Source organism: Vipera berus (assembly GCF_964194415.1).
Source record: "Vipera berus genome assembly, chromosome: 2".
Taxonomy (NCBI): domain Eukaryota; kingdom Metazoa; phylum Chordata; class Lepidosauria; order Squamata; family Viperidae; genus Vipera; species Vipera berus.
Window position 1 is genome coordinate 8139263 of NC_138203.1, and position 22706 is coordinate 8161968.

Genomic DNA, 22706 nt, shown 5'->3' on the forward strand with positions numbered 1-22706 from the left:
TAGGTAACATCTTCAACCCACCCCCCCCCGTCACTAACTTAACTCCTACCATGATTCACTTCACAATTGTGGCAAGGAAGGTTGCAAAATGGGGCAAAACTCAGATAGCCACTGTCTCGCTCAGCAATAAAAGTTTTGGGTCAATTGTGGTCGTAAGTCGAGGACTACCCAGAGAGAGATTTGGCCCCTGGTTAGCTTGTCCACCATCCTCTTTGACAGGGTTTGTGCAGAATATCTCCTGAGCCAACAAGAAAAATGCACAGGAGAAGTGGTACTGAGAGTAGTCAGGTTTTACACAGCAACCACACTAATACACTGAGGTGTGTAAAAAAAGGAACAAACTTTACTTTTAGGAGTAGCACAAGTCAAGAATAATCAGTCCAGGTCATACACGGGTACAGAGAAGATATCAACAGTTCAAGAGTTATCCAATACAAAGTTGTCTTACCAGTCCAAAAGTCAAAAACACAGTTCTTCGGGTTTAGCAAACAGTAGCAAAACCACAATCAACAATAATCAGCAAGCAATGTAACAGAGTAACTAACACACACAGAGAGAGAAGCTATGTCTCTAGCTCCCTCTTATGGCCATTGAAAGAACACAACTTTTGGCCAATCATTACACATTTAAAGGGATACAATACATTACAAATCATGCCTTATATATTGCCAACCCAACCAGTTAGGCTGTAATCATATGACTAACACTCTTTCAGATGTTGAGAGATGTCTCCTTTTAGGACGGAGTTGCTGTGGTCATCCCTGCCTCTTTGCCCTGTCATGTCTTAGTCCTGGGTCAGCTTATCAACTTTCCTGTCTACTGAGCTAGGAGAAAGGTGGACGGTCTCTGTGGAACACGTGCAAAATCGGAACCAGGTTACTCAGACTCCATCTTTCCTTCCATGGCCCAGGCCTCCAGGAACGCACTCCACGCATGTGTGAAATTCATGACCTGGGAGGACGTCCCCAGCAACCTGTTTCTTTATGAAACGTATGAAAGTCTACACAGCATGTACTTGGCCATCTGCTCTGTCATTGTAAGTATGTCCCAAACAACTTGTTTACTTGCAGATTAGAGCATATTAACCGTTTAATTTTTATTTATTTATTTTTTGCTCCTGCCTTTATTATTTTTATAAATCATTCAAGATGGCGAACATACCTAAGGCTGCTTCTTCTCTGATTTTCTTCACAACAACCCAGTGAGGCGGGTTGCACTGAGAGAAGGGGATTGGCCCAAAGTCACCCAGCCGGATTTCATGCCGAAGGTGGGACTAGAACTCTCCACCTCCTAGTGATTGGCCCAAAGTCACTGAGGTGATTTTCAGGCCGAAGGCGGGACTAGAACTCACCACCTCCTGATTTGTTCCCTGGTGTATTTACTACTAGACTAAACTGAGTAGAGGGATTCTTCTTGGGTTTTTGCTCTCTCCGGAACAACAGAGCTTCCATGTGGACTAGAAACCTTGCTGATTTATGGGTTTGAGGACTGGAAATGGTAGTTTGAGGAAAAAGGAAATTATCATATAACTTGAGAGGGAGAGGAGGCAAGTATAAATGCATTTATGAGACCAGAAGCCATTTCTTTATCATTTTTCTTTCCTTTTCCTTTCCATTTTCTTTCTCTATTTCCGTTTTTTTCACTGTCTACTATTTTTCTTTATTTTCCTTTATGGTTTTAACTTGGATAAAACTGTCTTTAATAACATACATGTCCGTGTTTATAATATTATAATACTATAATATAATGTAATACAATTATGTTGTTATGTAATGTTACATTACATTATGTTACGTTATTTATTATTTATTTATTTATTAATTTAATTTATATACCACCCTTCTCTCAAGAGACTCAGGGCGGTGAACAGGGCAATACATAAAAATTAGATACAAAAATTAAAATTATTAAAACATGATTAAACAATGCCCATAAATAATACAAATTTAAAATTGAAGTCATTTATAAAAATCCCACCCCGTCCCATCAGGCCAGGCCCGCCTGTTCAAAAAGATGGGTTTTAAGGTCGCGCCGGAAGGAGCGGAGATCGGACGCCATCCGGAGCTCAACCGGAAGATGGTTCCATAAATCCGGTGCACCCACAGAGAACGCTCTCCCCCTGGGGGCCACCAGTCGGCATTCTTTGACCGGTGGCACCCTGAGGAGGCCCTCTCCGTGGGAGCGTACTGGGCGGAGGGAAGTTGACGCTGGCCGCAGGTGCTCCCCAAGGTATTCTGGACCCATGCCATGGAGGGCTTTGTAGGTCATTACCAACACCTTGAACCTCACCCGGAAGACAACTGGCAACCAATGCAGCTCGCGGAGCAAAGGTGTGACATGGGAGTATCGGGAGACCCCCAATACAACTCTCACGGCTGCATTCTGTACCAGTTGGAGCCTCCGAGTGGTCTTCAAGGGTAGCCCCATGTAGAGAGCGTTGCAGTAATCAAGACGAGAGGTCACGAGCGCATGAGTGACCGTGCGCAAGGCATCCCGGTCTAGATAGGGCCGCAACTGGCGCACCAGGCGAACCTGGGTGAAAGCCCCCCTAGTCACAGCTACAATATGGTCTTCTAAAGAGAGTTGTGAATCTAGGAGGACTCCCAAGTTGCGAGCCCTATCTACAGGAGATAATGACTCACCCCCCATAATGAGGGGTGGGATATCCTGAATATCCCGAGATGCCGGTACGCACAGCCACTCCGTCTTGTCAGGGTTGAGACGAAGCCTGTTCCTCCCCATCCAGACCCGGACCGCCTCCAGGCACCGGGACATCACGTCGAGGGCATCACTGGGGTGGTTTGGGGTCGAAATGAAAAGTTGGGTATCATCAGCATACTGATGATACCCAACTCCAAAACCACGAATGATCTCACCCAGCGGTTTCATGTAGATGTTGAACAGAAGGGGCGAGAGGACCGACCCCTGAGGGACTCCACAAGCGAGAGGCCTCGCGGTCGACCTCTGCCCCCCTGCCAACACCGACTGCGAGCATCCCAGGAGATAGGAGGAGAACCACTGAAGAACCGTGCCTCCCACTCCCAATCCCCTGAGACGCCGCAGCAGGATACCATGGTCGATGGTATCGAAAGCCGCTGAGAGGTCTAATAGGACTAGAACAGAGGAGTATCCTCTGTCCCGAGCCCTCCAGAGATCATTCACCAGCGCGACCAATGCCGTCTCCGTGCTGTACCCGGGTCTGAAGCCCGATTGGTACGGGTCTAGATAATCCGCTTCATCCAGGACCAGAGGGAGCTGGTGCGCCACCACACTCTCAACAACCTTCGCAAGAAAGCGAAGGTTGGAGACCGGACGAAAGTTATTCAAAACGGCCGGGTCCAAGGCAGGCTTCTTGAGGAGAGGTCTCACCACCGCCTCTTTCAAGGCGGCGGGAAAACTACCCTCACTCAAAGAAGCAGATATAACCGCCTGGAACCAGCCTCGTGTCCCCTCCCGGGCTGCATAGACCAGCCAGGAAGGGCACGGGTCCAATAAAGATGTGGTGGAGCTCAGCCTCCCCATGATCCTGTCCACTTCCTCCGGAGTTACAGGATCGAACTCCTCCCAGGTGACATTGACAAGATCGCTCGTGTCCTGATCGTCCGATACTGCCCAGTCGGAGTCCAAACCGGTCCGAATCCGAGCGATTTTGTCCGACAGATGTTGACTAAATTCCTCGGCACGCCCCTGCAAGGGTTCCCCACTAACCTCCTGGTTAAGGAGGGAGCGGGTCACCCTAAACAGGGCGGCCGGGCGATTATCTGCGGACGCGATGAGGGCAGCGAAGTAGTTAGATCTCGCTACCCTCATCGCTGCGAGATAAGACCTAATATGGGTTCTTAGTCGCAATCGGTCGGATTCAGATCGGCTGGACCTCCAAACGCTCTCTAGGCCCCGTCTCCGACGCTTCATCTCCCGGAGCTCCGCGGAGAACCATGGAGCCCATTGGGATCTGCGCCGGGTCAGGGGCCGCAAGGGTACAACTCGGTCAAGTGCCTCCGTGGCCGTCCTTTCCCAGGCTTCCACTAAGGCATCTGCCGAGCTGTGAGCTGAGGAGGCAGGTGGGGACCCCAGCGCTGCCTGAAACCCCTCAGGGTCCATTAAGCGCCTGGGGCGGAACCATCTAGTTGGCTCAACAACCCCACGGTGGGGAGTGGCAAAACGGAAGACCAGCCGCAGGAGATGATGATCGGTCCATGACAGGGGCATAACAATTGGGGAGCCCCCACCAAGATCATCTAACCACCGACCAGATAAAAAAACCAAGTCAAGGGTGTGGCCTCCCTCATGGGTCGGTCCATGAATTACCTGCGTCAGGTCCATGGCCGTCATGGAAGCCATGAACTCCCGAGCTAACTCAGATGCTCCTCCCAGGGATGGTAGATTGAAGTCTCCCAAAACCATAAGTTTGGGAAACTCAATCACCAGCCCTGAGAGGATATCGAGAAGCTCAGGCAGGGCTGCTGCTACGCGACTAGGCGAAAGGTACGCGAGCAGCAAGCCCAACTGCGCCCTGGGACCAAACCTCAAAAGAGAGATTCACACCCGACTATCTGAGGAACGGTGGCCTCCTGCGGACATAAGGTCTCCCTCATAACCACAGCCACTCCCCCACCCCTACCCTGAGTCCGAGGCCGGTGTAGCACCCGGAAGCCTGGTGGGCAAAGATCAACCAGGGGGATACCACCCTCTGGGCCCAACCAGGTTTCCTGTGTAATTAATATAATGTTATTGAAGACATTGTTTTTGAGGACATGAGGACTAGAAACCTTATCAAAAAACGGCCCCTTTGTTAAAAAAAATGGAAGCTATAATTTGTTGCCTTGTTTCCCCCAGATAAATATTTGCAAGCAACACCTCCCGGACATGATGGCACAGATGCTGCATTTCCTGAGGAGCAGGAACCCGTCCTATCGAGAAGCATCGGTCTTGTTAATTGGTAATTACAAATAAAACCCTTGAAGAAGGGGATGAAAAAGCAGGAGAGACGGGTGGCCTGACGCCCTGCATGGTGACCATTGTAATCCAAAAGTGCAATATTGCAAGAGGCTGGAAGCTGCTGTTATTCTCCGCAATTGCTGTCAGCTTCTTCACGCTGATCTGAACAACCGACACCGCCAGCCTTCCTTGCTCTGGTTTCCACTTCCTGTCTCATTCCCACCCCTGAACTAAGGAGAAACTTCCTTGACGGAGGACAATCGGTCAGCGGAAGGGAAGTTGCCTCCAGAAGTTTTATTTATTTTATTTATTTTAATTCCATTTATATCCCGCCCTTCTCCGAAGGCTCAGGGCGGCTTACAAGCTTAGCAGTAGCCTTCATTCTATGTATATGCCTGCTTATTAGGGTTTTCACACACACACACCCCAAGCGGCATTATTACAAAGTCAGCTTATTGCCCCCAACAGTCTGGGTCCTCATTTTACCTACCTCGGAAGGATGGAAGGCTGAGTCAACCTTGAGCCTGGTGGGACTCGAACCTGCACTAATTGCAGGCAGCTGGTGTTACTTAAGGAGGCATTAGCCCACTGCTCCACCAAGGCTCTTTGTGGGTTGTGGGTGCCTCCATCACTGGAGGCTTTCAAGAAGAGACTGGACAGCCATTTGTCTGAAATGTGGGATAGGATCTCCTGCTTGAGCAGGGGGCTGGACTAGAAGACCTCCAAGGCCCCAATGTATTAAAAAAAATTAAATAATATCCCCCTTATACAGGTGGTCCTCGACGTATGACCACAATGGAGCCCAAAGTTTCTGTGGCTAAGCGAGACAGTTGTTAAGCGAGTTTTGCCCCATTTTGCAACCTTCCTTGCCACATTTGTCATGTATATCGCTGTAGTTCTTAAGTTAGTAACACTGTTGTTAGGTAAATCTCAACTTTCCCACTGATTTTGCGCAAATGTGATCACATGACCCCGGGACACCACAACCGTCAGAAATATGAGTCAGTTGCCAAGCGTCCGAATTTTGATCACGTGATCATGGAGATGCGGCAACGGTTGTGTGAAAAACGGTCATAAGTCATTTTTCCCAGTGCCGTTGTAACTTTCAAGGGTCACTAAATGAGCTGTTGTAAGTCGGGGATCACCCGTACTGTATGTGGTCATCTCTCTCTATTACTGTATATTGGCAACCACACAGCAGTGGTTTTTTGCTTGGAAATTTGTTGGCTTCCCATTCAAGTATTAATTGGATTCAACGCTGCTTAGATTTTCCCCCCAAGATTATAATTGTTTGCACAGTCATAGAACATAGGATAATAGAGCCAGAAGGGACCTTGGAGATCTTCTAGTCCAACCCCTTGCTCAAGCAGGAGATCCTATACCATTTCAGACAAATGGTTGTCCAAGCAAGTCTTTCAAACCTCCAGTGATGTAGCACCTACAACTTCTGGAGGCCAGGAGTTCCACTGCTTAATTGTTCTCACTGTCAGGAAATTTCTCCTTAGTTCTAGGTTGCTTCTCTCCTCGGTTAGTTTCCATCCGTTGCTTCTTGTCCTGCCTTCTGGTGCTTTGGAGAATAGGTGGACCCCCTCTTCTTTGGGACACCCTCTCAAATGCAAATTACAAAGCTACTACAATCCTTGGTTCCATGAAGAAAGGCATAGAATCAAAATCACCTGAAGTATTAGTACCGCTTTATAAAGCCTTAGTAAGGCCGCACCTGGAATACTACATCCTGTTTTGGTCACCCCCATTCCAAAAAAAAAATGTTGAGACTTTGGGAAAAGTGCAAAGAAGAGCGACTAAGATGATTAAAACCTACGAAGACAAAAACGTATGAAGAATGGTTGCAGGATTTGAGAATGGCCAATCTAGAGAAAAGAAGGACCGGGGTGACATGATAGCGTTCTTCCAGTATTTAAGGGGCTGCCACAAAGAGGAGGGGGGGGTCAATTTATTTTCCAAAGCAGCTGAAGGCAAGACAAGAAATGATGGATCAAAATTAATCAAGGAGAGAAGCAAACTGGAATTAAGGAGAAACTTCCTGACAGTTGGATCCATTAACTAGTGGAACAGCTTTTCTTCAAAAGTTGTGGGTGCCTCCATCACTGGAGGTTTTTAAGAAGAGATTGGACCTGTCTGGAATGGTCTAGGGTCTTCTGTTTGAGCAGGGGGTTGGACTAGAAGACCTCCAGGGTCCCTTCCTGCTCTATTGTGATTGATTGATTGATAGGACTATTGGAAGACTGCTATCATGTCACCCCTAGTCCTTCCTTTCATTAGACTAGACCAGGAGTAGGCAACCTTGGCTCTTTTATGACTGGTGGACTTCAACTCCCAGAATTCCTGAGCCAGCATGGCTCAGCTTGGAAACCTCTCCCTTTCCCCTCAGCATGGCTGACTCAGGAATTCTGGGAGTTGAAGTCCATATGTCTAAGGCCAGGGGTAGGCAACCTTGGCTCTTTTATGACTGGTGCACTTCAACTCCCAGAATTCCTGAGCCAGCATGGCTCAGCTTGGAAACCTCTCCCTTTCCCCTCAGCATGGCTGACTCAGGAATTCTGGGAGTTGAAGTCCACGAGTCATAAAAGAGCCAAGGTTGCCTACCCCTGGACTAGACATACCCAATTCCTGTAACCATCCTGTAAAGTCCGAAATCAACCGTTCCAGGTAGAAACAAAGTTGATCGTGTTCTTTTCTTGAATCCAAGCGGTCAGTTTGGCCATCTCTGCTAACTCCATCAACTTTTTTCTTTTTTTAACGTGTCTAGCATGCAGCGCTCCGTACATGAAGCCCGATGTGGTCTCTTCAAAGGAGATTGAGGAAATTTACCTGGGTAAGTTGAAAAGTTCAACAGCTTGAACCGATGACTTTTTCCTCCATCAACTCTGTAGCTGATAAGGGCCTATTCCCGTGGTGGCAAAGCTATGGCACACGTGCCACAGGCGGCACGCAGAGCCCTCTCTGTGGGCACGCGCACCATTGTCCCAGTCCTAGGCCTTCAGCCTGGTTTTATAAAACCTTTTCACTTTAGGCTTCCGCCGCCGTGTGCCAAAAAAAGAGAGGTTCAATTTGTAAAGTCGCGTGCTTCACATAGAGACGGACACAGAGCTGGGGTAAAGATGAGTTTATTCTGAACAGAACGAACTGGGGAAACAGGGAAGCCTGGCGTCTATTTGTACCTGCCCAGGTGGATGGCATCCAATCAGTTCAAACCTGGGCTTCCTGCCAGTGCAGGTGACAATGGGTGTAGATCCTGGCTTCCCACCAGGCTGACCATGCCTGGGGCTGTCAACAGCTTAAGTCATTAGGCTTATCCTGAGTGAGCAGTCATCGCCCGGAGCTGTCCAGCCCCTCTGCTGATCTGCACCATCAGCCTCCTGCTGTGCTGTCCTTTGTGTATGCTGGGAGGCATACACTGCACAATTAATCAATTTCATCTTGCGGGGGGAAAAAAGATCTCGCAAAGTTGGAATTGATCGATTGAACTTTTTAGTCCCACCCAGTCTGCCGTTACCACTGCAGCCACGCCCACCCAATTGGCAATGCCCGCCCAATGGGCCACACCCATCCAATGGGCCACGCCCACCCGGCACCCGACGATACATAAGTTGGTTTTGGTTTGCAGTTTGGGCGCTCGGTCTCTAAAAGTTTCGCCATCACTGGCCTATTCTCAGGCTGCTTTTTAGAAATAACTTGTTTTCTGGATTCATTTCAGCCCTCCGGGAACTGCAAAATGACTCCGAAGTATCCGTGGCTCAGGTTGCAAGTCTGGCCATGGAAGAGATTTTTCGGCAATGCGGCCATCGCATCAACCCGGACCTTATTGCGAGTCAGGTCCTCACCAAGTTCATCAGGAACCTATCGAGACAGCCCTCGGAAACCACACAGTGATGCCTCCCTTCCAGCTGTACCAATTCCGACCTGCTACCCAGATTTTCCTGGCATCCGTGTCCCTGACTAATTCCTGCCCCATGCCTTGAATTTTAAGAGAACTGTGTCCCCGTGACTGTCGTCATTTGTATATATATATTTGTATATATATATATTTGTATATATATATATATGTTAATTAAAGCATGATAACTCACAAATCTTATCTGGCTTGAAGACTTGGCAAACACTTTATCATGGGAACAGCCTGGCGGTGAAAAAGAAAAAAGAGGAAAAAAAATCCAGGAACTGGAAAGGCCAGAAAATCCCAAAAAAAAAATTCATTTGGACCCTCTCCAAATTCCTTCATCTCCGATGCAAGGCCAAACAGGTAGTCCTCGACTTACAACAGTTTATTCAGCGACTCTTTGAAGTTACAACGGCACTGATAAAAGCGACTTATGACCATTTCTCACATTTATGACCATTGTAGCATCCTCATGGCTGGACTTAAATCCTCCAATCATGGGGTTGGAAGGAACCTTGGAGGTCATCTAGTCCAACCCCCTGCTCAGGCAGGAAACCCTATAGCATTCCAGACAAATGGCTTCACAGTCTCTTCTTTAAAACTTCCAATGTTGGAGTATTCACAGCTTCTGGAGGCAAGTTGTTCCACTGGTTCATTGTTCTAACTGTCAGGAAGTTTCTCCTTAGTTCTAGGTTGCTTCTCTCCTTGACTAGTTTCCATCCGTTGCTTCTTGTCCTGCCTTCAGGCACTTTGGAGAATAGCTTGACTCCCTCTTCTTTGGGGCAGCCCCTGAGATACTGGAAGGCTGCTATCCTGTCACCCCTCACCCTTCTCTTCATAAACTAGACATAGCCAATTCCAGCCACTGTTTTTCATAAGTTTACCTGGCCAAACACTAAAGTCTCTTCTGAGGATCTCAGGTCTGGAAGAGATGCACTCTAGGCAGTTCTCGATTTATATCATTTGTTTATTGACCTTTCCAAGTTATAACAGCAGTGGAAAAATGTTACTTAGGACTGGTCCTCTCACGACTGTCCCAGCATCCAGCCTTGGCAACTGGCTTGTATTTACGAGAGTTGCAGCATCCCAGGCTATGGGATTGCCATTGGCAACCTCAAAATCAACGAGGGGGAGCTGTATTGGCTTAAGGATAGCATGATTCCGTTAACAACCCAGTGATTCGCTTAACGACTGTGGGAAGAATTCAGAGAAAGAAATATTTGGGGAAATATTAAAAAGGCAGGATATATTTCCCCAAAGGAATAATGGAGAAGATCTTTAAAAAGACAAAAACCAGGCCCCAGAAACCATCCCCAGCCCCTCCTAGGCAGAGGTCAGCTTTTAGAAATACAAATTCAATAATACTTTCAGAAAGGTTTAGAATAGAATAGAGCTGGAAGGGACCCCGGAGGTCTTCTAGTCCAGCCCCCTGCTCAAGCCATCTCAGACAAGTGACTGTCCAGTCTCTGCTTAAAAACCTCCAGTGATGGAGCACCCACAATTTCTGGAGGCAAGCTGATCCACTGGTTAATTGTACTCATTTTTAGGAAGTTTCTCCTTAATTCCAGGTTGCTTCTCTCTTTGATCAGTTTGAGCCTTCCAGCTAGAAACTGAAGAAATTAAGAAGAGAAAGACCCCTAAAATCTACATACCCCTACCCAAATTGTAAGGATAGGAAACATAATAGGATTAACCCATAATAGGACACACTCAGACTCAGGTCAAAATACAAAGCCTCAAACAGGGAGAAGTCCAAATACAAAGCCCGAAGAGGGATAAAAACCCACCACTCCCTGCTACATGTGGTCAGCTTTCCCAGAGCCCTCTTCCTGTCTGGCTCTCCTCTTCAATAAACTGCAACCTTCTTTCTAAAGCGGTCGCCATTTTGATCATTCCCAGCTTGGACTGGACCCTGATGAAGATTTCTCCCTCCACACAACTGTGGCAAAAACACTGGTAAAAGTGGGCCTGACTCACTTCAACAATCACCTTGCTTAGCAATGGCAATTCTCGTTCCAATTGTAGTCATAAGTCAAGGACTCTCCCAGGACGTCGCTTTCAAAAGCTGAGTCTTACTCAAAAGTCAGGTTGTTTCTACAAGTAGTCCTCAGCTTACGAACCACTTTTGAACACCAAATTATCTGTCGCTAAGCAAGACAGCGGCCAAGGGAGTTTTGACCCGTTTTACAAGCTGTCTTGAGCCACACTTGTGAAGCGAATCACCGCAGTTGTCGAGATAGTTAACCAGGTTGTTAAGTGAATCCGGCTTCCCCGTTACTTATCAGAAGGTCGCAAAAGCGGATCACGTGTCCCCAAGACACCGCAACCGCCATAAATATGAGCCAGATGCCAAGTGTCTGAATTTTGATCACGTGACCATGGGGACATGTGAAGGTTTGTCAGAAAAATAATTATTTGGGGTTACAACTCGAGCCGAGGCAGCACAATAATAAATACAAATGAGATTGAGACACCTGTGAGGAAAGAAGAAATATTTGTTCCTAAAAGCAAGGAGTTTGCCTTCAGGTGCTGCTGCAAAGAAATGGGGTACAGCAACAGACTTTTACAGGACAGCTTGTCCAGGGTGTGGAAGTGTCTACATGCTGATTCTAGGCGCAGGGGTAGGCAACCTTGGCTCTTTTATGACTCATGAACTTCAACTCCCAGAATTCCTGAGCCAGCCATGCTGAGGGAAAAGGGAATGGTTTCCATGCTGAGCCATGCTGGCTCAGGAATTCTGGGAGTTGAAGTCCACGAGTCATAAAAGGGACATCGTTCCCTCACGCTGGCTGAGGAATTCTGGGAGTTGAAGTCCACGAGTCATGAAGGGGGCCATAGGTCCCCAATGCTGGCTGAGGAATTCTGGGAGTTGAAGTCCACGAGTCATAAAAGAGCCAAGGTTGCCTACCCCTGGGTGACAGGAGAGGTGTGTGTGTCTGTGTAGGTATGTATTTTCTTGTGAACATGCAGATCCTTTGGGAGACCTAATTTAATTAACTCTGCCTTGTGTTTGCAGATCTTATCCTTTGATATGTAGATTAGGTCTGGGTAGCTTATTAGGAGGTTGAGGAAGTTTGACTGAAGGTTTTCCCCGTTTGCTATTTTTACTTGATTAATTTAATTTCAGCTTGACTCTCAATTATTTAGTGGAGACACCGATGGTGCTCAGACCATTGTGGAATCTTTTAATTGTGTTAAGGGAAGATGGAGTCAGCATAAAGAATAAAATATATTTGAATATAAAACTTCTCACAGGTTGTAGGTGGGAAAAGCAGTCATAAGCCACTTTTTTCAGTACCGTTGTAATTTTAAGTGGTCACTAAGTGAACTGTTGTAAGTCAAGGACTACCTGTAGAGAAGTCTGTTTCTTGGTAATAATTCCAAAGTGATTTGGTATTGCAGTGACTTTTTTCCCCCTTAATCTCCTCCCCAGATACAACTATACAGCATTATTGTGGCAGGGTATCATCTGGTGGTCTCCCATCCAAGTATCGATTGGACCTCACACTGCTTAGCTTTGCTTTGGGGTCCCATCCTTGAAAGCAGTCCTTGTGTATAGGCAGTCCTGACTTACAACAGCTCATTTAGCGACTTCCCTTTTTCCCTTCTCCTAGTTTCCCATCACTTTTATTTTCCTTTGTACTTGACTCACAACAGTCTATTTTGTGACCATTCACAGTTACAACGGCACTGGAAAAAGTGACTGAGGACTGTTTTTCACACTTACAACTGTTGCAGCATCCCCCATGGTCACACGATCAAGATTCAGACGCTTAGCAACTGACTCTGATTTACGACGGTCGGGAGGGGGGTGTCCCCGAGTCACGTGGTCCCCTTTTGCGACCTTCTGACAATGGGGAAGCCAGATTCACATCCCGACAGTGTGACTTGCTTAACAACTGCAATGATTCACTTTGCGACTGTTGTAAGTCAAGGACTACTCATCCTTTCCATTTTGATGATATCAGGGTGCAAGTCTTTCTTCCTTTCCAGCACACACACACACACACACACCCATGACAGCAAGACTGATTTCCGCCCCAAATCAATTCATCAAGATTGTATTAGCTAAATCCCCGAAGGGATTCAGTTTGACTTTTCCCCAGTTTTCACCCAGATGTTTGCAAGTTGTGACTCACTTCCCTTGCACCGGTTTCTTTGGTGGCTGCGGAGCCATTTCCCTGGAGCTAAGAGGCTGGGTGGCTGGGTGGACCACTCGGGAAAGAAGCCAGTGAGTCAGATCAAGCGTCTCAGGTGGATTAAAGTAAATTGAATTTCCCAGCATCCACAAACGTCACGAAGTCAGATTTGACAGTACCCATTTCTTCCAGTGCTTAATCTTGCCTTCTTTCTCTCAGTGGGTGTGATGTTCGGCAGGACGAGGTGTTGGGAAAAGCTGCAACTTGTTGCACAAAAGGTCCTCCCGAGGGCATCATTTGAAGCAGAAATAAGAGGCCTCCACCCCTCTCTTAGCTGTGATTTTACCAAGAGGGAGCACCATCCAATAGTCAAGTTCTGGCAAGAGAATTGCTTCCATGGATCGGGTCAAGTGTTCCTTCTGAGGTGGCTTCTCACCACCTTCTTGAAAGCATGTGCTGTTGATCTCCCCCCCCCCCTCATTATTTATCTCTATCTGTCATCTCTCTCTTTCTCACTCTCATCTATCTCTCTGATAAAGAGAGAGAGAATAGACAGATAGGTAGGTGCGTATATAGATTATGAATAGATCAGTGGTGGGATTCAGCCACTTCGCACCACTTCAGCAGAACTGGTAGCTAATTTATTTGTTGCCCAGGCCCAGAATGCACTTCTGGAAGTGGCATCCACACAGAGAACCAGTTGTTCACATCTTTGAATCCCACCACTGGATAGATGATAGATAGATAGAGATGATAGATAGATAGATAGATAGATAGATAGATAGATAGATAGATAGATAGATAGATAGATAGATAGATAGATAGATAGATAGATAGATAGATAGATAGATAGATAGATAGATAGATAGATAGATAGGTATAGTGGCGGGATTCAGTCAGTTTGCACCACTTCGGCAGAACCGGTAGCTAATTTTTTGCTGCCCAGGCCCAGAATGCACTTCTGGAAGTGGCATCCACACAGAGAACCATTGTTCACCTATTTGTATCCCACCACTGGAATAGATACTATGTATCTATGTAATCACCAACCCTATCTGTCTATTTATTATCTCTCTCTCTGATCTCTCTATCATTCTGTCAATCATCTATCTATCTATCTATCTATCTATCTATCTATCTATCTATCTATCTATCTATCTATGGATGTATCTATCTATCTATCCTAATCTGTCTAGACACCTACCCTATCTGTCTTTCATATCTATCTGTATATTTATCCTATCTATCTACCTATCTATCTACCTATCTATCTATCTATCTATCTATCTATCTATCTATCTATCTATCTATCTATCTATCTATCTATCTATCTATCCTAATCTTTCTATCATTTCTATCCCCCTCCCTTCCTCTCTCTCTCTCTCTCTCTCTCTCTCTCTCTCTCTCTCTCTCTCTCTCATGATGATCTTTGATGGAGTGGATGAGACTTCAAACTTCTCTTTTCTTCTCTTCTCTTGGAATATCTCAGCATGACCATTTGAACTGAGCAACGATTCTTCCAGCTACAGAGGTCACTGACCTTTGTGGGTGTCATCAGGATGTTCCTGTTTTGGCCATAGCATGATTGAAACTCTAACCTCAGGGAATGCAAGAAACTTGTCGGAATGATGGATTCAAGAAGTCTTCTTCGCTTTGCTGCCTGGTACATCTTGGAATCTCTCTTAAAACTTTGCACAAACAGATGCTATAATTACATGCCATCGATAGTTCCACCCTTTAAGGTCTGGCTGTTCACTCATTCAATCCTGCATTATGCTCTTAATATTTTCATGTGTCAGATTTTATTTCACGTATTGAGAGCCTGTGTGGTGCAAAAAGTGCTGGAAGGAAGGAAAGAAGGAAGGAGGAAGGGAAGGGAAGGTGAAGGGAGGAAGGAAAAGGAAAGAAAGAAAGAAAGAAAGAAAGAAAGAAAGAAAGAAAGAAAGAAAGAAAGAAAGAAAGAAAGAAAGAAAGAAAGAAAGAGGGAGGGAGGGAGGGAGGGAGGGAGGGAGGGAGGGAAGGGAAGGGGAAGGGAGGAAGGAAAAGAAAGAAAGAAAGAAAGAAAGAAAGAAAGAAAGAAAGAAAGAGGGAGGGAGGGAGGGAGGGAGGGAGGAAGGAAGGAAGGAAGGAAGGAAGGGAGGGAGGGAGGGAGGGAGGGAGGGAAGGGAAGGGGAAGGGAGGAAGGAAAAGAAAGAAAGAAAGAAAGAAAGAAAGAAAGAAAGAAAGAAAGAAAGAAAGAAAGAAAGAAAGAAAGAAAGAAAGAAAGAAAGAAAGAAAGAAAGATCTAACCTGACAGCTATGAGGAACTTCCACAGTCAAGCTAACAGAAGCACCTGAGTGTAAAGGAAGACGGTCAGAAGGAAACCATGATGCAAGTGCTGAATTCCCATAAACAAACAAACAAACAAACAATGCAACAGTTGAATCCCCCTCCCGTCTCTTCAGGTTTTCCTCAGTGGGAATGCTTGGATCAACAACCATCCTTTCCAGCAGCAAATTCAGCCTGCCCACCTTTTCCCCTCACCCACAGCCAATCATCTTGGCAGCCACCATTAAACCATCATCTCCCAAAAGCCCTGCTGCTCCTCCCTGCCGGGCTCAGAGAGAGAATTCAATGCTGGCTTGCTTCCATGACGCATCTAGGATCTAGGAAGCTTCTCTTCCTGGTTCAATAAGGATGTTTTCCAATAAACTGTCCTTATTCATCATAACCATTCTGGGCACCTGCCAGATTCTCCCCAAAGCAAACGCCTCCTTTTTTGGGGGAAAGGTGAGAAAATAAAGCCGTTCTTTTTTAAACTACAGTTTTCTCAAAGTGAGACGGTTCAGCTGGACAGTCATGGCTTCCCTATCCCTTGCAAGGAGGTCTCCATCCCCCAAAGCAGCCCTTGTAGGCACTTTCTGCCAAGCTGAAATGCCAGGAGAGAAACCTTAATTGACCGACAGCGATTCCAGCGGGAAGTTGCCTTTTGCAGACGTTTCGCTCTGTGACGGATTGTTCCCACGGATGCAGAGCGCCTGACGTTGGTCCAGTCACGACTGGAAACTTTGTTGTCAGGCTGGACGTAGGTACCATCTCCACCAGCAGCTTCACTCCGGACTGGGAACAGACTGGCATCTAGTTCTTTCTTTCTTTCTTTCTTTCTTTCTTTCTTTCTTTCTTTCTTTCTTTCTTTCTTTCTTTCTTTCTTTTTCTTTTCTTCTTTTTCTTTCTTCCTTTTCTTTCTCTCCTTTTTTCTTCTTTTCTTTCTTTCTCTCTCCCTTCTTTCTTTTCTTCTTTCTTTTCTTCTTTCTCTTTCTTTTCTTTCTCTCTTTTTCTTTTCTTCTTTTCTTTCTTTCTTTTTACTTCTTTCCTTCTTTCTTTTTTTCTTCCTCCCACTTCCTTCCTTTCTTTTCTTTTTTCTTTTGTTCTCTCTCTCCCTTCCCTTCCCTTCCCTTCCTTTTTTCTTTTCTTTTTTCTTTCTTTCTTTCTTTTTTCTTTTTACTTCTTTCTTTCTTTCTCTCTTCCTCCCTCCCTCCCTCCTTTCTTTTCTTCTTTCTTTCTTTCTTTCTTTCTTTCTTTCTTTCTTTCTTTCTTTCTTTCTTTTTCTTTCTCTCTCCCTTCTTCCTTTTCTTTTCTTTTCTCTTTTCTTTTTCTTTCTTTCTTTTTCTTTCTTGCTCTCTCCCTTCTTTCTTTTCTTTTCTTTTCTTTTCTTTCTTTCTTTCTTTCTTTCTTTCTTTCTTTCTTTCTTTCTTTCTTTCTTTCTTTCTTTCTTTCTTTCTTTCTTTCTTTCTCTCTTTCTTTCTCTCTTTCTATTTCTTCCTTTCCTTTTTTCTTTTTCCTCCCTCCCCCTCCCTCCAGGGGGTTGGAATAGATGACCTCCAAGATCCCTTCCAACTACTACTACTACTACTAATTAGTATTAGTATTAGTATTAGTATTAGTATTAGTATTAGTATTAGTATTAGTATTAGTATTAGTATTAGTATTAGTATTAGTATTAGTATTAGTATTAGTATTAGTATTAGTATTAGTATTAGTATTAGTATTAGTATTTCTTCTTCATTGACATGATTATGGGGATTCTGCAAAGGTCGGAATTGTGAAGAATTCTTCAATTGATGGACATTTCCTTAGTCAAAGATTTAAGCATGGAAAATTCCCAGCAGCGCACACTAATTTTGCACACACAAACCAGTTTTGCACACCATGACTTCTTCAGACTACAGAAATAGTTCATTTAGCGACCATTCAAACTTACAATGGCACAGAAATATGGGACTTACGACCGTTTTCCATAGTTACAACCTTTGCAGCACCGCTGCGATCATGTGATCAAAATTCAGGCACTTGGGAACCCCGTGCGTATTTTGCTCCTTCGCTCTGCAGTCCTCAACAAAAAGGAAGTTGAGTTGCTAGCAGGGGATGGTGGGTGGTGGGGAAAACCTGTCTCCATTTTTTTTTTTTGGTCTCCTCACAAAGCCAACTTTAAGGAGCGTCTCAGTCAAATCGCCAGTGGCGATTTTTGTGGCCCCTTGTGGGTGGAGCAGTTGGGAGTGCTCCCTTATGGCGGTTCGAAAAAAAGATAACTTGGGAATAAATTCGTTGTGTCTAAAGACACGCCTAGGATTCAGGCAAGGAAGATTGCAGCAGGCGTTAGAATTCTTTTAAAGCAAGAATTTAATTGCACAAGGAAGGATGGAGGGCGAAGGGGATTTCCAGCTGTCATGACCCACGTGGGTGGGGTGGATCTGGCCCCTGGCAGGCAGGGGAAGATCAGGGTGGCTTCGCCTGATGGGCTCCATGTCTGCCATCTACAATGATAAGCAATTATAGGTAATCCTTAACTTATGACCACAGTGGAGCCCAAACCTTCCCTTGCTAAATGAGACAAGTTGTTCTATGTTTTAAATGGCATTGTGGGAAGTCAGCCCCCCCCCCAAGAGAAGAAAATATTAAAAGGGCAGAATATTATATTTCCTTAAAGGATCTTAAAGAGGCAGAAAAGCATGCCCACTTTTTCTTAATAGCCCCAAGTCTCCCTCCCCCAAGCAGAAACCAGCGCTGTAGAAATGCAGCTGTGATAATCCCTTCAGGAAGTTTGGAGCCCTCCAGCCAGAAACTTGGGCAGACAAAGGGACCTAAAATCTACATACCCCACCCAAACTCTAGGACAGGACATTAGGATTAACCCACAGATGCCAAAGGGACACAGGTCAAAATACATGACACAGGAAATACAGAGCCTCAAACAGGAATGGGAAACGACTTCAAGAGCCCCAGAGGGTATAAAACCCCACTCCCTACATGTGCTTGCTCTCTTTTCTGCCAGAGCCATCTTCCTGTCTGGCTCTCCTCTTCAATAAACTGCAACTTTCTTTCTAAAGCAGTCGCCATGTTGTTTATTCCCAGCTTGGACTGAACCATGATGAAGACTTTTTACTTCTACAGCATGCAGGTGTTGTTTATCTCTATGTGCCCATTGATGGCTGACTTGTCTATTTATTCTTATTTATTTATTTTATTAGATTTATATACCGCCCTTTCCCGAAGGACTCAGGGCGGTTTACAGGGTATTTAAAACCAAACCAATACAAAAGTTAAAAACAATTTAAAAAGATTAAATCATCCCTTAAAAATAAAAACCCCAGTTAAAAATTCTCAGCCTGGACCGGAGAACTCAAAGAGCCAGGTCTTCAGGTCCCGGCGAAATGAACGAAGGTCAGGGGCAGTCCTAAGCTCCACGGGCAGCTGGTTCCAGAGGGCAGGCACACCCACTGAGAAGGCCCTCCCCCTGGGTATTGTCCGCCGGCAGTCTTTTACCGGCGGCACCCTGAGAAGACCCTCCCTGTGTGAGCGCACTGGACGAAGGCAACCTGATGCTGGCAGCAGGTGTTCCATCAAATATCCCGGACCCAAGCCATTTAGGGCTTTATAGGTCATCACCAGCACCTTGATGACTAGATGACTCCTGCTTTTTTTTTTCTGGGGCTGCTGGGTCTTTCATGACCGATATGGGCTGGTCTCTCTCTCTCCACTACATTTGTTACTTTCTCCTTTGGGATTTATATGAAGGGCTCAAGAGAGGAAAAATATCCTTCCCTCAGCAGGAGAGAAGAAAGATAAAGCTTCAGTTGTGTTTCTGTGTACGTGGTGTAGCGCGACGTAGGAGAGAGTTTCTCAGCTTTAGGAGCAATAATTCTCTTGAAATCCTTTTCCAGCGAAACCACAAAAACACATCAAGAGTTTGCACAAGTGCTAGTCTCAAGTGGCTTAATCACTTGGTGGAGCAATCTCCTAGGACACCTGCATGACTATAACCATCAAACATTGTTCCTCTACTGTGTCCACACCGCACACCCCCACAATCTTAGCCTACTTTCTACGTGAATTACTTGCAGGGTTTGCTCAATCTCCCCACCCATACACTAACCAAATGCACCCAGGGCCAAGTCATAAAATAAGGAACCAAGGTCCACACCAAACAAGGTTGACACATTTATGATGGTAGCCTCTACATTTAGCACCAACCTGACTAAGCACGGTGCATGAACCCAGCCACAACTCCTTGTTTCCCCCCCCCTGCATGTGTGGTAATCCCAATGTGACGACTGCACCTTTTTGCAGAAGAAGCTGTGATGTTTTGTCCAGCATCTCTGCAGGCTACAACTAGTCCAGCAACATCTGGAGGGCACAGAGTCAGCCTGTTGCCCCAACAATCTGGGTCCTCGTTTTACTGACCTTGGAAGGATGGAAAGTTGAGTCAACCTTGAACAGGTGAGACTTGAACTGCTGAACTGCTGGCAGCTGGCAGTCAGCAAAATTAGCCTGCAATACTGCATTCTAACCACTGCGCCACCAGGGCTGTAACAGAATAACAGAGTTGGAAGGGACTTTTGGAGGTCTTTTAGTCCAACCCCCCCACCCCTGACCCATGTTCAGGCAGGAAACCCTGTACCATTTCAGACAAATGGCTGTCCAATCTCTAGTTGAAGACCTCCAGTGATGGAGCACCCACAACTTCTGGGAGGAAAGCAATTCCACTGATTAATTGTTCTCACTTTCAGGAAATTTCTCCTTATTTCTAGGTTGGTTCTCTCCTTGATGAGTTTCCATATGTTTATTCTTGTCCTGCTTTTGGGTGCTTTGGAGAATAGGTGGACCCCCCCTCTTCTTTGTGGCAGCCCCTCAAATATTGGAAGACTGCTATCATGTCACCTGTAATGTATTGGGCTTGCTTGTAACACCACGTGGTAACGGCTGGTAGGCTGTTTAAGCTGGGAGCTAGCTAACAGCTCCCAGCACCTCAGACAACCTGTCTCCAGCACTGCTATTGGTTGCCCCTAGGTGGCAATGGGTTGCTTCAAACCTATTGGCTGCCGCCTAGGGGCCAAGGTATAAATTGCTGCATCTGCAGCCCAGCTCTCTAGTTCAGATCCTGCAAGCAATAAACCATGTTCTTTGCTGAACTCACTCGCCTCGTCTTCATTCCTGCGCAACGAACCCAGTACACAACATCACCCTTAGTCCTTCTTTTCCCTAGACTTGAGATACCCAATTCCTGCAGCCGTTCTCCATACATTTTAGCCTCCAGACCCCTAGGAAACAGTTCTTGAGGACTGGTGTGCCTCTCTCTGTGTTTGTGTGTGTGTGTGTGTGTTTCATTCCTCAGCCACGTAGAGTCTCCGTGCGAGAACGCTCTGCTCTGAAAGGAAAATAGCACCAAAATCGTCTTGTGAGCCACACTTGATCCTTGCACAATGAATGTGCTGTTGTGTGTCACACTAATCCCAACATGTCCCAAGTGTGACATGGACCTAAGGTTTTCTTTGAGAAATTGTGTGAACTTTTACAAGGGGTTTTCCAGGAAGGGGGTAGGTCAGAACCATTCTGGAGTTGGGCGTTGGTCAACAAGAGGACACCCAGGTCTTGGGCCACCAAACAGGCACATCCTCTTTGTGTCTTGAGGGAGGTTAATGCAATCATTAATGCTGAAGAAATAGTAGGGCAGGCTGACATGATTAGAATGGAACAGTGGACATCCACAGCCATCCTTAAAAGGGTTTGAAGTCATTTTTGAAATTGTCACCAGATTCTTTGCTATTCTTACGCAATATGACTCACTCTGCTGGGGGCTGGGAGTGAAACTCCCATCCAATTCTTGCTTCTGGGTCATCAAAGCCTTCTTCTGCCCTACGAGGAGCACACTGGATTGAACCACCACCATAACACTCAAGAGAGCCAAGCTTTGAGAGAGAAGATGAGAGAAGCAGATAAGAGGCAGAAGATAGCAAGGTCAACCTTCCAACTTCTACTCAGCATGGCTGAGAAAGGACTGATATAGTCATCTAACCAGGATTGTAAAACTGTCCACTAAGGGCCTGTTTTGGGGGGGGGTCACCTTGCAATTATCCAGGGCAGGTGCTTACCAGGAAATGGGATCTTTCAATGGAGGACCCCCATTTTACCTTTGCCTGGCCCCCTCTTTTAACAACCATCACGTTTTTGCTTTTACAGGCTGCCGTTTTCGAATAGGACTACACTCTTACTGCAACCCAGTTTTCATCATCTATCTCTATCTATCTATCTATCTATCTATCTATCTATCTATCATCTCTATCATCTCTATCTATCATCTCTATCTATCTATCTATCTCTATCAACTCTATCTATCATCTCTATCTATCTATCTATCTATCATCTATCTATCTATCTATCTATCTATCTATCTATCTATCTATCATCTATCTATCTATCATCTCTATCTATCTATCATCTCTATCTATCTATCTCTATCATATCTATCTATCTATCTATCTATCTATCTATCATCTATCTATCTATCATCTATCATCTATCTATCTATCATCTATCATCTCTATCATCTCTATCTATCTATCATCTCTATCTATCTATCTCTATCATCTCTATCTATCTATCTATCTATCTATCTATCTATCTATCTATCTATCTATCTATCTATCTATCTATCTATCTATCATCTCTATCTATCTATCTCTATCATCTCTATCTATCTATCTATCTATCTATCTATCTATCTATCTATCTATCTATCTATCTATCTATCTATCTGCACTTAGACCTATATATACCACTTCACAGTGCTTTCCAGCCCTCTCTAAGCGATTTGCAGACCCCAGAACAGACTATCATCTGTCTGTCTGTCTGTCTGTCTGTCTGTCTGTCTGTCTGTCTGTCTCTCTCTCTCTCTCTCTCCTCTATATAGATAGTCAGAACAAAAGAATAACAGAGCAGGAAGGGACCTTGGAGGTCTTCAGCCCACTGCTCAAGCAGGAGACACTATACCATTCCAAACAAGGGGCTGTCCTCAGTTTATAACCACAATTGAGCCCAAAGTTTATGTTGTTAAGTGAGATAGTTGTTAAGTGAGTTTGGGCTCATTTTACGACTTTTCTTGCCACAATTGTTAAGCGAATCACTGCAATCATTAAGTTAACAATATGGCCACTCAACGAATCTGGCTTCTCCATTGACTTCGCCTGTCAGAAGGTTGCCAAAAGGGGTCGGTCCTGTGGCCATCAGACACTGCAACGGTCATAAATACGAGTCAGTTGCCCAGCGTCTGCATTTGGCTTATGGGACCACAGGGATGAGGCAATGGATGTAAGTGGGGGGAAACAGTCATAAGCCACTAAATGAACCGTATAGGTAATCCTCAACCTATGAGTGTGATCGAGCCCACAATTTCCGTTGTAAGACAGAGGCG

The 22706-nt window shown here is 45.5% G+C and overlaps 1 protein-coding gene across 1 annotated transcript in view; it reads left to right on the forward strand.

Moving 5' to 3' along the window:
* Positions 1 to 8832, forward strand: part of LOC308661404 (maestro heat-like repeat family member 5) — a gene marked incomplete at both ends in the record, with an annotated part of 59038 nt that extends 50206 nt beyond the window's left edge. Inside the window, 3 exons of the mRNA XM_081316325.1 lie at positions 4837 to 4939; positions 7709 to 7774; positions 8657 to 8832. Of these exons, the coding sequence (XP_081172451.1) occupies positions 4837 to 4939; positions 7709 to 7774; positions 8657 to 8832 (345 nt within the window). The remainder of the gene's footprint in view (positions 1 to 4836; positions 4940 to 7708; positions 7775 to 8656) is intronic.
* Positions 8833 to 22706: the final 13874 nt, after the last annotated feature.